We start from the raw sequence: 15,171 nt of genomic DNA, 5'->3' as shown, positions 1-15,171 counted from the left end.
AACAGTTTTTATAGAAAAGGAAAGTACTTTCACATCTTTGAAGTATGTGAAGTATGTGAAAAGAGACTGAGGATTCAGAATCCAAAGTGCAGCTGGGAAATCCTGAATCCACCACATACTTACTGAGACAGTCTTTTCTTCCTTTTAAAATTTTAAGAACTTCATTTTGGTTTTTTAAGTGCCTGAACAATTTTGTATGAAATGAGGTTTATTTCTTAACTAGTCTGAGGTAGGTAGCCAACACAGACGATTCTTAACTAAAAACAGTCTGGCCAATAAGCAATAACAGAGGCCTGTAACGGAAACATTGGGCAAGTCGTAAGTGTTACTGATCTGTAGTGAAATATAAATTGAAATATTATTAATTTTATTATGAATTAAGTAAAGGTAAATATAAAGGTTCTTTTTTTTTTGTTGTCTTTTGACATCACTGGTTTGCTTCTTCCCTTTTCACTGTAAATATTTGCTGGGGTTTTTTAAGATTTAAGATGGACAAGAATCTCCAACGTTATCCATCAGTCTGTTTCACAACTTCTGAGTTTCTTTATTGATTTTAAATGATTTAAAATTGTCACCAGAGAGTGGGTCTGCCACCTAGGAGGAAATAGCAATAGCTATTCCAAATTATCAAAATATTTTTGAAGAGCAACAAAATAAGGATTTTATTTTAATTAAAAGAAGATGCCAATACTCATTTCAGCCCTTCTTCTACAAATGAAGAGTTGTTTTCACATGCTTAAATATATGAAACCAATTTTAATCCTTTAATTAGATTTTGGCTCTAGAAATGTGGAGGAGTAAGGTATGCAGCAAGCTAATCAACTAAGGCACAAATCCTCTACAGCATCCTATATTTTTAAATATTTCCTATTAAGTTTATCCTGTAATATGATGATTCCTGTGCTTGCCATGGGAATTTTTATCCAATTACTCTACTCATTGATATAAATGTTTTTCATTTTGCTAGATCGCACTATATATTTGGCAGAAAGGAGAGGGACCACATCTTACTCCAGTGCCTGAGTTCTGTACAAATGATGTGAACACATATACAGTTAATCATTGTGCAACAACATTCAGTAGTTTTCTGCCACTTTGTGTAAGTACCATATTTTAAGTACCACTTGCTTAGTAAAGGTAAAACTCTTACTAAAATGCATAATACTTGACTTAAAAAACCCTCAGAACTTAAGAAAATGTTTTTCAACAAACTCAAAAAAATTATTTCTGGTGGTGTTTTCCTTTGTTTTGCTTTCAGCCCTCTGTGGTACATAGTATTTGCTGGCAAACAACTACCATGTATGATTTTACCACAAAGTTTGAGCAGTCCATGATCTTTGAAGTATTTCTCCTTATTATTCTGGTATATATAATTTTGTTCTAGAGATGGGGATCTAAAATTTGATGCATCTAAAGATAAAATGCATTATAGCATTTAAGTGCATTAAAGTACAACCCATATCTCTATCTCTAAGCGAATACCTTTAAGGTACCACAAGTAACAGTTACTTGGGGCCAAAAAATGACTGCCATGTTTAGAGAAAAACAAAGTTCTAGGTGTCAAAAAAGAAAATAAACACAATTTCAGTAGAGCTGAGGAAGCTTGCAGGTTTCTAGTATGTAACCCAGTGTGATACAGTTCACCAGGTTCTCATAGTGATTATTTTAATTACAAAGAAGTTAAGAAAATGTTTTTTTCAGGTAAATCATTCTTAATACAAATTCTACTGCCCTTCTTTTCCTAATGATATAGGTTTTAGTTCAAGTTAGAATCCTACATCAGTGGAAAAGGTATTTCGATAATGTTATTTCAGGAATTTGAAACCACTAGTGACACATTTTCAAGGGACAAAAATATACTTTCTACTGTATTACTGAATACAGTATTCTACTTGATAAGCTATACACTGAAAAATATTTTCTGTTTTATTATAGATATGGCCATATATATCCAGTAAAGTGTTAGAGGTAGAGCCTGCAATTACAAACTTAATTTTTGTTCTGTTCCTGTAGGGAGAGCCAGTGAAAAAGGAAGATGTATTTGTTGCTGTAAAAACATGTCAGAAATTCCATGGAGATAGAAGTAAGTTCTTGATTATTCAAGAAAGTATCTCTATACAATATAGTGTAGGAAATTAGTATTTTTTAAAAAAAGCAAGCTGATGCATTATTTGGCCATGTAGCTCTTGGAAATAAATATTTGCAAAATCCACTGGGAAGGATGAAAGCTTCAGAATTCTAACAGCATTATTCTTTAGGTAGATTTTTTTTCTTTTTCTTTCTTTCTTTTTTTTTTTTGTATTTCAAAGTTGTTCAGGAGTGTTTGAAATGCTCGAGACAAAATGTTATGGTGAAGTTGATGTTTCATCATTAGTGACTGGTTGGCAAAAAATTATTGAAACTGAATGCCTGAGTTAAAAATATGCCTGGAGTTAGCTTACACTCATCTAAATTGGAGTTGTTGTCTTAATATCCTTCACTGTATGCCCCGGATGTGTGATTGAGTCCCATTCCTTGTACTAGTAATGAAACTTGTGCAGCTGTAGGGTGAGCTGGTTCAGAAATTTGAGCAGACTGAAAGCTATCTTTCCTCCTCCTTCCTTTTGTTCTACCCTTCTCCCCATAAAAGAAGTGAGTAGTTTAAGCCATGGTGTTTCTTTTATATAGTGTCACCCTATGCAGTCGGATGTGTATAGGTGTTCTGTAATGCTTGTAATGGGAAATTTTGTTCTGTAGAAATCTGGCCAAGTATTTTACTTTGTGTTGAGTCCAAGATGTGGCCCAGATCTAGAGTCTTCCAAAGAATGTCTCACTACAGTGTGTTTCATCTGGAAATTGTTGTGTCCTACAAGTAATGATAGTCACCATAAAAAATATGATCATGGTATCCATGGTAAAATATACATGCATACATACGTGTTTATATGCATGTATGTATGTATCTTTATATATGTACAGACACACATACACACAACTAATGCAGCCCAGCAAAATACATGCAGTGCATACTAACTTCCATCTCAGATGTAGGGAAAACAAAGTCACAGAGGAGGCTGCCTGCCTCAGTTAATATATAGTAAGTGTCAGCTAAGTTGAGCTAGAACCAGTGTTTATGAAGCATGGTGGGAAAAATTCCAAGTCCACTAATTTAATGGAGGATACTCCATCTATCTGATGCCATCTACCAGTGCATTCTCATTTACTTCTGGGCATTTTTTAAAAAAAGAAAATCCAGGAATTGATTTATTGCCAGGAATTTGCTTGCATTTTGGGTTCTTGAATAATCTAGATGTAATATTGTCGCCATTATGCCTGTTTTTGTTTATAAGCTTAAGTTAAAATGATCATTGTTGGGGAGAGAAAAAAAAACAAATTAAGTAATGGCTAGTAGTTGTATCAAATTTTGTGGTGGGTTTTGCCATGCCTTTTTTCAGAAGACAGGATGAAGTTAAAAGCTCTTTTATTAACTAAGTTCCCCCTTACTAATGCTTTAAAAAAGCATAAGTTATATCATTTTGTCATTAATAAATAAGTTTAGACTATTTGCTGACTGTTTTTTTCTCCAGATAAGGTTTATGTAACTTATTTTTCTTAATGTTGTTAGCATACTTGATGAAGGCACATTTCCAATGTTTTAATCACCTAATCATTTGGATATGTTTAGCAAGTAGCTTTTGACAAAACAAAATTGACTATCCTGTAATTGGAGTTCACTGAAGAATTTGTCTTTCTGGATCCATGTTTATTTTCTAATCTTCAGAATTACAAACAAAATAAACAACTAAGCTGTTTTTATTAAAGATTATCAAAAAGTCAGAAAGGAACATATGGCTTTAAAAAGATAGCATAACCATCCTTCAAGAAACACATGTTGAAGACTGAGGAAAATTCTTGAACTTTCCTCACAGCTTTCAGTGTTATGCAATGGAGAATAATCTTACTCAAGATTTTGAAAGATTAATGGATGTCAGCTTCAGAGAGCTCCTTTTACCTGGTAAGTCTTCTTTTGTTGTATGCCAAAAACTACATTAGTGCAACATCAAGGCTTAGAATTTGATGTGCAAGAACAGCTAAGCTTAAGAATTTACTATAGATTTAACTCTCCTTCTTACATATACTTCATATGATTATACAGAAAATATGAATCAACGTTCTAGAAATGACAACTAAATCATAATCAAGAATGCAGAGTTGACCTTCTATAAGTATCTCTCTAGGGTAGTATTAAAACTTGTGATCAAAAGTAGAAATGCATATTGGTAAATGCTTCGACAGCATGTGGAAGAGCTGGTCAGGAGCTTTCAAATAATTGTTACTGCTTTGGAAAATATGAGTTATCTAGAATTTGCAAACTATTGTGGGATTCTGTTTACAGTAAACATTAACCTGGATGATAACACAGTAGAAACAAGCAAGGAAAACAGAAGGAAAAGCACTTTAGCTAGTAGCACCCTGGTTAGACCACTGAACTAGGCTGAGACTCGGGTCTTTGCTTCAGTTAACTTTTTTTTTCTTTTTTCTTTTCATATATGCAAAGAAAGGGAACTCCACTGAAACTGAGAGGCACAGTCCATAATAGCAAGTAGTTATTTATGTTAAACATCCTACTGAGATTTAGGTCATAGATTGGAGAAAGGTGAAAAAGAGCCTTACAGGAGCCTCTCTCCTGTTGCAGGTGAATGTTGGAAGTGTTGAGTGTCTATGACACTTCTGTATCGCATCCTTAGTTTCTGAAAAAGGTTCTGGTTTTGTTCTTTTGAGAAACAAGCACATTTTTGAAATAAAACATTCCCATAAAATCAGAAAATAATTTCCTGCCTACTGCATTTTTTTTTCTAATTGAAATGAGAAACATAGATGGTATTCTCTGCCACTTAACGCATGATAATGTAGTGTTGTGTGATGTAGTGATTGTGACTTCTTAGTACACAGAAGGCGGAGTTCATATATTGTGAAATTCCTGACTTTGCATTTCAAATGTCAACTTTAAAGTTGTATTAATATATTTTTTGTATATAATTTCCTTTCAAAATTTTGCACAAAAAATTGAGCGCAGTTTTAAGTGTCTAAAACTTCTGGAAGCAGCACAGTGCTGTAGGAGTAGAATCATTTTTTCCAAATACTGCAGCTATGTTCATAAGTGCATCAGTGCATTACTCTAGTCTAACAGTTAACTTCTGTTCATTTTAGTCTTGTTAAACTGACTATTGGTCAAACAAGAATAATTGAAGGATGAATCCAGGAAGGGGTAAAACCTGTGACTTATATATTCACGTGGATCAGGGTTATGTAGTGACAAAAGGAGGTTACATCAATATTTGCTCTTCTTATACAGTAGTTTTTTGAGTGTATAGAGGATTATTCAGAATTACATGTGTATAAAACATACAGTTTTTTGGTGATCATTCAAAGAACAATATACTACTAACAAGACTTATTATATGGTATCAGAGAACATAAAGCAGATAGTGAGACCAGAATGCAAAATGTTTCAAAGTAGCTGCTCATCTAAGTTTTGAACACTTAATTTTTAAAATGGGAAAAGGATTAAGTTTTAATTGGATTTTTCTTTTCCAAATATCCTGCAAGTGTTCCCACCATTCTGCTTTTTTGTGTTAATCATGATTTACTCACCTCAGGATAGAATTATGTTTGCAGCATCATTATTAGATTTTTTTATGATCAATTTTAAATGTTTATGTCAAATGGCAAACTGATAAAAGAATTACTGTTGTAGAAAAGTGTTAAGCAGTCCTTGCTTTGAATAGAGTCTCCATTAGGTAAAAATTGATTGCATGATATTTATAAATGTCATTCTGTAGCTGTGTTTCCAGAGGTAGGTACTTTTGAACATTAACATGAAGTTGCCTTCAAATACTGTTCTTGGAATAAAAATATTATGCCATACTATTGGATGTGCTGTTTTTAAAATAAGACAGTTTCACTACTGAAAGAGTGATTGAACTCTAATAATTAGTGTTCATGCTGTTACATGCTAAAAAGTCTAACATAGGAAGTATAAAACTGATGAATTTCGTACTTTGGTTAGCATACATGTAAACATCACAGTTTTCAATATAATATGAAATTATAGTCATATTTTAAAATAAATTTATCACTATATGAAACTGTCCTGACTGACTATACATAAAAATGTAAAATGACCTCTCTCTAAGTATTGTCAGGAAGAAAATAGAATGAATGTTTATAATCAGGATTCTCTTATTTCAAACAGTGTTTTCATTACCACATGAAGGAACATGTCAGTTAACAAAGACATAAACATTTTAATCAAGTAGTTGCTTTACAGTATTGATGATTGTTTTGCAGTACCAGTTGTAAAGCAGACTTGGGAAAGAGAGGCTGCCCTTATTGAATACTACAGTGATTATGCAGAAATCTCCATTCCTACTATAGATTTAGGAGTACCTAATACTGACAGAGGTGAGCTTCTGGCTGTTCTTCTCCATTTTGCATAAATTACTGTATAAAGTTGGTAAGTTTTCAGGATAGTATGTATATTTCATGTACAGCATAGCATTTAGAAATTCTGTATTTCTGTAGTACACATTCTTGCAGTTAAAACTGAAAGAATACTTTTGGCACTCAAGAAGTGTGTGGAGAGTATAATTTCCCTATTTAGACAGATTTTTTTTTTTATTTTATTTTAAGTAGAAACCTGTATATTGTACGTATAAAAGCAGGGTATGCTGGTCCTACTCCAGGAGAGAAAAAATTGTGTTACTGCTGTCTTCCTAACTGTTTTTCATAAGATTTGTTAATGCTAACAGTATGTCATAAGTTTAGGGCTGAAGACCTCAGATAGTGCCAGCTGGATACTGATCATAAACTGCTTGCCATATGATATTTGCATATTCAGTGTTTATATCCAGTATGGCTTATTTAAGCATAAAAACTACATGCTAACATTGAAAGATTTTTGTTTTATGACAATGTAGTAGGTTTAAAGTAGTAACTTGCTTCACCTTCAGATAGAAGAAGGTCTGCGGATAAGATGGCTTCAGTCAGTTAGATTTTTTTAATGTCCTTTTAATGTTTTTTTCTTAAATTTGATCTATTTCTCTAAGCCTGTAGAGTCTACAAGCGTATTACCTTCTCTATTGGAGGTGTCCAAGCTGTGGCTTCTCAGCTTTATCTGACCCACTAGATCAATTGTTCTGATCTTTGCCTTGTTTCCAGGTGTCCTTTTTTTTCAAAGGGCTTATCAGGGGCAGGCAGGAATAGGCAAGGATTTCTGTTTGTACAACTGTGGTGTAGCACACATGCAATCAGTGAGTGTTTTCAGGAAGCAGCAGGCCTCCTATGCCTGCGTAGGTCATTTGTAGAAGTCCAGAAGTTCTGGTCACAGATGCCCAGGAGATCTGGTCACACGATGGGATGGATCTTCTGCTTCCGGCCTTTGAGCATTGTTGGGGGAACTGATGGGACCTGGGTGGGGGGGGGGTACTAGTATTCTAAACTAAATAAATTGTGCTGAATCTGTTGTAATATTATTTACGTCCGTCTTTCATTATGGAGTACAGTATAGAAATATTTGTCCTAATTTTGTAAATTTTTGTATATCAATCTGCATTAGGTTCATGGTTTCACAAAATAAGCAACGCCAAGATTTCCTTAATTTCTTAAGCAGAGAAATACAATGTTTTCTCAAAAATAATTTAAATTGGAACTAGCTTCAAATATAGTGTGTCATCTTTATTTTTTAATGCTTATTTAGTAATAGCTACATTGAAATTGATAATTGCTTTAGATAATTGTCTGTTATTTAGATGAAGAAAATATTTGCAGTTGGATTTTCATTTCCTTAGAAAAAAATCTATAGAAGTCTGAATGGAGCTTCTTATTTCTGTTGTCCTGCTCATTCTAATCAAGGATATTTTACCTCTCAACTTATTTATAGTTTCTATGTTAAATATTAAGATCTTTTCTTTGAGGAATTTACCAGGACCTGAGCTGACAGTTATGAATATGGTTGATCCATTGCTTGGATCCATATTGATCTGATGCATTGTGAAATCCTGCGGGTGGGTGGATCTGTATAAGCAATACTTAAATATCACTTCACATTCTTAGATCTCAGGGTACTTTGCAAAAGATGTTTCTATAGTAGTCTCTTCTTTTTACAGTTTGTGAAAGTAAGAGAAGCAGTTTTCCAAAACTGTCCAGCAGCTTAATAAAATAGCTGGAAATAAAACTTGATGTCCAGGTCTCCATAATTTAAATAATTTCCATAGTTCAACATCCTTCCTACAATGATTGTGTTGGAAGTGTCTCTACAAACACTGTTCAGCATGAAGAAAGATGTAATTTAAACTTGCATCTTCCAATATTCTGCTAGTCATTTCCAAAACGTTTTGCAGAGTGCAGCAAAATACATTTCTAGGTCATGTATAACTTTATTACAAAATCTCTTTTTATTTAAATGAATATTTTCTGTTATTCATCTTCATTAAGGTCACTGTGGGAAAACTTTTGCCATTTTGGAAAGGTTTTTGAATCAGAGCTCTTCCAGAACTCCTTGGTTAGTCATTGTGGATGATGACACATTGATAAGGTATAAATTGCAATATTTCACAGTGTCTCTGTTCATCCTGATAGGAGTCTTAGAAATAGTCACTTCCTATTCTGTATTTAAAATGTACATCTTTTTTATTAGTTATGCAGATTTCTATCAAGAAAATTTGTCATTTTTCCTTCAGCATTCCTTGACTGATATTAAGAACAATTAGATAAAAACTATGCATATAGTGTTATTATGTAATCATATAGTCCAAATATGTGAAGGTCTCATGTGTTTCTTTGGAGCATATACAAGCTGATTATTTAGTCATTTGTTAATACACATTCTAACATGTATTCCTTGCATAAAAGTGCCCCCAAAAGGGTTCCATAAGCTAGGGTCGATTCTCAGAGCCATCTGGCACTGTGTCTAGGGACTTGCCTTTCTCAGAAAATGAGACCATGTTCAGATAAAAAATAACTTTTTGTGAGGAGAAACTCACAAAGTTTTCAGTCTCTCTTCAGAGTAGATTGAATATATATTTGTCATTGCTTTCAAGAAATGAACACAAAAATGTGAACCATACTAGAGAAATAGAAAAAAATCAAATTTTAGCTTTAATCGAGTTCCTTGAAGTGAACTCTTTAAAAGGGCATAATATTTCAGAAAATCTGTGAAGCAGCATTGTTCACCAAAGAATGAATGCTTAGTTATGTTAAGGTTAGCCAGAACATGCATCAACATGCAATTAATTACCTCTCAGGCAAGACAGTCAAGAGAACTTAGAGCAAATTAAAAAACCTGAATCAAAAACTGTTAAAAAAAAATGGATCAGGTACATTTGTTGTGTCAGAAGATTGGATCAGTGAAAACAAAGATGGTGACTGTATAACAAAGTTGGCACTTAACTAAGATAAATGAATGTGTATTCTGTGACACAGCAGTGTAAGAGAAATAAGGCAGAGTAATCAACCCAGTAGGATCACATATTCAAGAACATGAGAAGTTGTTCAAGATAGTATTTTGATTAAATCACATAAGGGAAGAATTTGGAGGAGCCTGTAACTATAGATAAAGCAAGATTCTTAGAATTCAATCTGCCTTTTTGTTTTTCAATTTCTGGGGAGAAAAAATCATTTGCAAAGTTCTTACCATTCGTTGGAAAAATCATTGCATGCTTTGAGATGAAACTCACTTTTACTGAGAAACTTGTCTGCTTCTTCTGAGAAATAATTATAAGCTAATTGATTCATCATTTGACTAAATTAAAAAAATCATTTCTCATAGTAAGTTTATGTTAATTTATTTTATTTTTTTTGTAGAATTTCTGAATTTCTCCTCATTTTTGTGTTGTGTACTATAATGCCATTTAGGCTAGCAATGTAAGGATTTTCAAATCTATTTAAAAATACATGTCTACATGAACTATTTTTTTTAAATTAATATGCTTTCATATTATAGCATCTTCAGACTCCGAAAACTGCTCAGCTGCTATGACCCAAATGAACCAGTATTTCTTGGAGAGCGTTATGGTTATGGCTTGGGAACAGGAGGATATAGTTACATCACTGGAGGAGGAGGGTAATTTTTTAAAACTTTTTTAAATACCGAGATCTGTATTACTCAGTCATTGTTTTGATAGAAAATATTTTGAATTAAGATACAAATAAGATGCAAGAGAAATAGTGTTGTTTCCTAATATGATTAAAATGTAGTGATGGTCTAAGAATCAAATGTAAGAAGTTGTACAGTCCAATGGAAACAGATTTGTAGAACAAAGCAGTTGCTGCTGAGGATCCAGCATCTGAATTATGCAAGTGTCAGAGGTCCTACTTTGGCTTGGCCAACCATGTGGACTGAGTACCTTTTAACAGTAGCAAGCACACCACAAGCTCTCTTGAAGCACACCACACAGCTTTGTTTCATCTGAGAAAGTTCATTTTGTATAGTCAGAGACCACCTTTCAATGTGAATCAAAGTATGATAAGGGGAGACAATTAGCCTATTTGCTTAAAAAAAATCTTCTGATCTGCAGTGAAGGTGGAGAAGCAACCAGCAACACATACCTAGAGATACAAATTTTGTCATAAGAATACTTCTCTGTTTCCTGTCTTTGTCCAAGTATGGATAAAAGTGATCATTTTGATCTATCTTGTGTGTCTAAAACAAGTGGTATGGCTTTGGAACTACCTGATCTCAATATCCTTACTCTCCTCCTACATGAAAAGTAATGACTATAATAATTCATTAGTTTTCTTATCCATCCATGAATAAATTAAGACGAATTGACTAGTCTTCTCATTATCTTACGCATAGTTGCACAAGATCTTAAGTATTTTAAGCTAACATTTACACTTGGGTTAAGAAATAAACCTTTCTTTTGTGCTGGTATGTTTGCCAGTTACCAGTTGTATATTTCTGTAATTTTTTTAGTGTTTATCTCTTAGTTTCTATTCTGTTTTATAGATGTGGAATTTGGGTGATTATTTTCATTCTCAGGTTTAAGCAGATAAAGACATCTGCTTCCATCTTGCTTCAAAGTTAATTTTAACTTGCTTCAAAATTAGTTTTAAGTTAAAAATTCCATTTAGCTGAAAGGACACAGTGCAGATAATAAAGTAGCAATTGTATTTCCCAAAGGTGTGCAATATACATTATATATTGTGTGTAACAACACATGCTGGTCACTAGTTCTAACCTTTTTTTCAAGGCTCTAGCTAATTCTCTCTGTTTTTGATCTGAATACTGAAATATGACTTTCCTTTGTGCTTTCTTTTTTTAATGATATTTGCAGTAAATAGTCTTCAAAGTTGCAGTGCTGGTTATAAAGTCTTTTAGAATATTAATCTAACAATATTCTTTGATCAGTCTTTTTTCCCTTAGCTTTGGTATTTATACAAGTTGTGCTGTGTCCCGGTTTCAACTGAAGGATTATCATGTAGTAAATGAGTTTATGAAGCTGTGTAGTGATTTCAGAGTATTGATGTCATCAGTTTAATTTGTAATAGCTAGATTACCGTATCATAGAATCATAGAATCAGTAAGGTTGGAAGGGACCTCTGGAGATCATCTAGTCCAACACCCCTGCTCAAGCAGAGTCACCTAGAGCATGGTAGACAGGGTTGCATCCAGGCGGGCCTTGAAGATCTTCAGAGAAGGTGACGCCACAACCTCTCTGGGCAACCTGTGCCAGTGCTCCATCACTCTCACAGGGAAGAAATTCCTCCTCTCCTTCAGGTGGAATTTCCTGTGCTTCAGTTTCTGCCCATTGCCTCTTGTCCTGTCACATGGGACAGCTGAAAAGAGTTTGTCCCCATCCCCTTGACACCCTCCCCTCAGGTACTTGCACACATTGGTAAGATCCCCCCTCAGTCTTCTCTTCCCCAGGCTAAACAGGCCCAGCTGCCCCCAACATTCAAATCTCTAATCTAATCTCTATATTCTGATTGGACTGGGTGGGTGATGCCTTCAAGCTTCAGAAAAGAGGTGGCTACAGAATACTAGACAAGAGTGTATTCCCTCAGCTCTTGAATTTAAGATCATGATCATGTTTAATTGCACATGATAACTAACCAGACAATATATTTGAGTAAGATAGAGGAGAACCTCCCTTTAGAAGTCCTGAACAGATCTAGGAATAGTTAGCTGCAGTAAACATGGTGACTAGCTATGTGATTGTTAACAGCATAATTAATTTTCATTATATAAAGCACTTAGATTTCAAAAAATGCTTCTAACGGTAATGGTCAAATTCTGAAATGTCAGATATGTTGCACCAGAGGGCTGTATTTCATCTTGCATTTTTCTGTCATTTAGCAATATTCAGCCTGGCGATATCACTTAGAGCTTTCTGGCTGCTGTGTTAGTTGTTGTCTTTTATTTTTCATTTGCTTTTATTTTTCAGGATGGTTTTCAGCAGAATAGCTGTCCAGAAACTGCTTGCTAGTAAATGCCGCTGTTATAGCATGGATGCTCCTGATGATATGGTCCTTGGGATGTGCTTCAGTGGCTTAGGAATCCCGATAACACATAGTCCACTCTTCCATCAGGTCAGAGTGTTATTTTCAGTAGTATTTAAAATATATTTCATTCTCTTAAGTATACACTTAAAATTGGACTTGTAAATACTATGAAGTAAACTAATGTTTAATAATTGTAGCCAAGATACTGCTGCTGTACCTCATCTTTTTCCAGAGCATGTATGATCAAGCAAATAAATATATTTTCAAAGCATGGATTATGACAATGCTTCAGTACATTTATGTTTCAACTCCCCTATGAATGCATATTGCAAAAAACAGACAGGTGGCACTTCGGGTATCAGATGTAATTAGGAGCCACCTCTTTAAATACTTGTGACACAGCCTCTGAGGAGCAGGGGGAAAAATACACAACAATCTTTTTTTTCCTTCAGATAATGGAGTATTGTCTGTGACATATTTTATCAATCATCTCTACTTACCCAACTTGCGTTGTGATAGTGAGTGGTGATACTTTGCTCTGAAAATCATTTTTCAGCACTGAGTAGTTGTGTTTTTGGTTTATCCTTCTATTTTAGGCACGGCCAATGGACTATCCAAAAGACTACCTTTCTCACCAAGTTCCAGTATCATTTCACAAGCATTGGAATATTGATCCAGTGAAGGTATATTTCACATGGCTGGCACCAAACACAAAAAATTCCCTTCATGGAAAGAAAGCTGGATATAACAGGGAGGATTTATAAGCAGCAGAGAATTTAACTTTTGATTAATGTACTGCAGATGAGAGACAGTCACTAACTATGATTTCTTTGTGTTCTTCTCATATTGTTCACTGTTTATGACATAGAAGATACTATAACGAACAGGAACAAAACATTGATTCAGAGCAATGGAAGAAGGCACCTAACTGATTTTTCAATTTCTTTCGTTAAGCTTGATTTCTTTTTAAAATGTCTCATACAACATTATCTATGTTCAGTTTTGAACTTTGAGTCAGACATCATCAATTTACATTTTCTTTCTCCTTGTTTGAAAAGCTGAAGTTCTTCATTGCCTAATATTGAACATGGCTCTTGCTTCAGAAAACAGTTCTCTAAACTATTCTGGACCAGATTCTTGGTAATTCAGAAAGGAGATGTGACTAGGAGCTAGACTGAAGGCTATGTTCCTTGAATACTCATTTCAAACAGAAATGCTATAGTTTCATGGGATAGATGGACCAAGCATGCACCACTGTACCTTGAAGTGGATTAGCATCTGTGAGGAAAGTGACATTCAAAATCTAAAAAAGGTAAAGGACTGAGATTTTTTTTTTTCAAGTGGCCATAAGAGGTCACTGTGGCTCCTTTAGAAACCTATGTCACTGTGTATCTGTTTGGCAAATATGAATGTAACTGTTAAGGATTTTTGAAGAACTAACACTTCAGTATTTCTGTGTGCATTTCCATAGTATGTGGATGCCAACTTTAAAAAGTTTGCAATATTCCTAATTTATATCGTTGAGTAATTTTATGCACAGAACATGTAAAGAGGGATTCATATTTAAAATGTTCTTGATTTTTTCTTTGTGTAATTCAGTCTTGTAAAACTGTACAAAATCTCTTTAGTATGTTCTAAACTAATTTTTATACTGTAAAACTGTTCCTTTTAAGACAACAGTATATGACATTTGTATACTGTTATCTAACTTTGCTTGCTATATTGTAACCAAATACAGGGTCTTAAAGCCATACAGCTGAAGTCATTTGTGGTTTGTGTTGTTTTATCAGTAGGTTAGAATTTGATTCCATTCCAATGTAATGCAATACTTGTTTCAGATCTAAATAGGGGAGTCACTGATTCTTCTTTCAGTAATAGCTGAAGTTATATAAATGTTTGTTTGTGAATGGAGCTTGTTGAATTTTAAGCCGTTGAATAGCAAGCACGTATTCACAATAGAGTCAAATACTGATTAAAGAGGAGTAATCCATGTCATGTTTTTTCTTCTTTCTTCCCACTATCAGTGCCTTAAACAGTAGACATTTTGCTGATACTAGGGCTTTGTTCTCTGGTACCATGGATGTATCATTAACTGTGTTTGCTGTTTAGAACTGTGAGAGCTGAAAGCTGAATAAAAACGTACTTGTTTAATGTTTCTTGCCTTCTTCCTCTTTGCAAACAGTACAGAGTTCTTTAAGCACCCATATCATAATTTTGTCAGATGAATAATATTCTAAGGTCAGTGGTGCTAAAAGCTAGTTTAAGCATTTTATTTTTTTCCATACATTGTCCTGGCGTATTTCCCCAGATAAGATAAATTTTTTAGTCTCTGGTTTTGTGCAAATGAAAAATGTTTTTATAGTGGGCTCCTCATATGTGATTGGGAATCTTGATGCTCTCACAAATATATATCATTATCAAGTTCTCCAAAGGTTTTGTCATGTAGTTGAAACACTTCCAACTTGAAAACTGGTGATACTTCGCATCTCTTTGGGCTCTGTGGAGGCAGAATAGCTCAGGCAAAGCTGATTAGTTTGGGATCCATACTGTGTTGCTCTTGTGTGATTCCGTCTTTATGTAGAGGCTGGGAGCTATTGACTCAGTTTTACATTGCTTGCTTGCTTGTTTGCTTCCTTAGATGTTTTCTTCTGACACAACCAATACAGTAGCTGGTTAAAGTCCATCTTT

General features: G+C 34.2%; 1 protein-coding gene across 6 annotated transcripts in view; it reads left to right on the top strand.

Moving 5' to 3' along the window:
• B3GLCT (beta 3-glucosyltransferase) overlaps nucleotides 1-14,634 on the top strand; it is a 59,032-nt gene extending 44,398 nt beyond the window's left edge. For 5 of the 6 annotated variants that reach the window (XM_062567148.1, XM_062567145.1, XM_062567147.1 and 2 more), the window contains 7 exons: nucleotides 968-1,099; nucleotides 2,014-2,083; nucleotides 6,331-6,444; nucleotides 8,476-8,575; nucleotides 9,983-10,102; nucleotides 12,426-12,570; nucleotides 13,080-14,634. In XM_062567148.1, the coding sequence (XP_062423132.1) occupies nucleotides 968-1,099; nucleotides 2,014-2,083; nucleotides 6,331-6,444; nucleotides 8,476-8,575; nucleotides 9,983-10,102; nucleotides 12,426-12,570; nucleotides 13,080-13,247 (849 nt within the window). In that variant the 3' untranslated portion in view covers nucleotides 13,248-14,634. The remainder of the gene's footprint in view (nucleotides 1-967; nucleotides 1,100-2,013; nucleotides 2,084-6,330; nucleotides 6,445-8,475; nucleotides 8,576-9,982; nucleotides 10,103-12,425; nucleotides 12,571-13,079) is intronic. The other variant, XM_062567146.1, reaches the window with a different exon arrangement.
• Nucleotides 14,635-15,171: the final 537 nt, after the last annotated feature.

Source organism: Rhea pennata, chromosome 1, assembly GCF_028389875.1.
Source record: "Rhea pennata isolate bPtePen1 chromosome 1, bPtePen1.pri, whole genome shotgun sequence".
Taxonomy (NCBI): Eukaryota; Metazoa; Chordata; class Aves; order Rheiformes; family Rheidae; genus Rhea; species Rhea pennata.
This window is presented reverse-complemented; position numbering and strand designations above follow the sequence as displayed.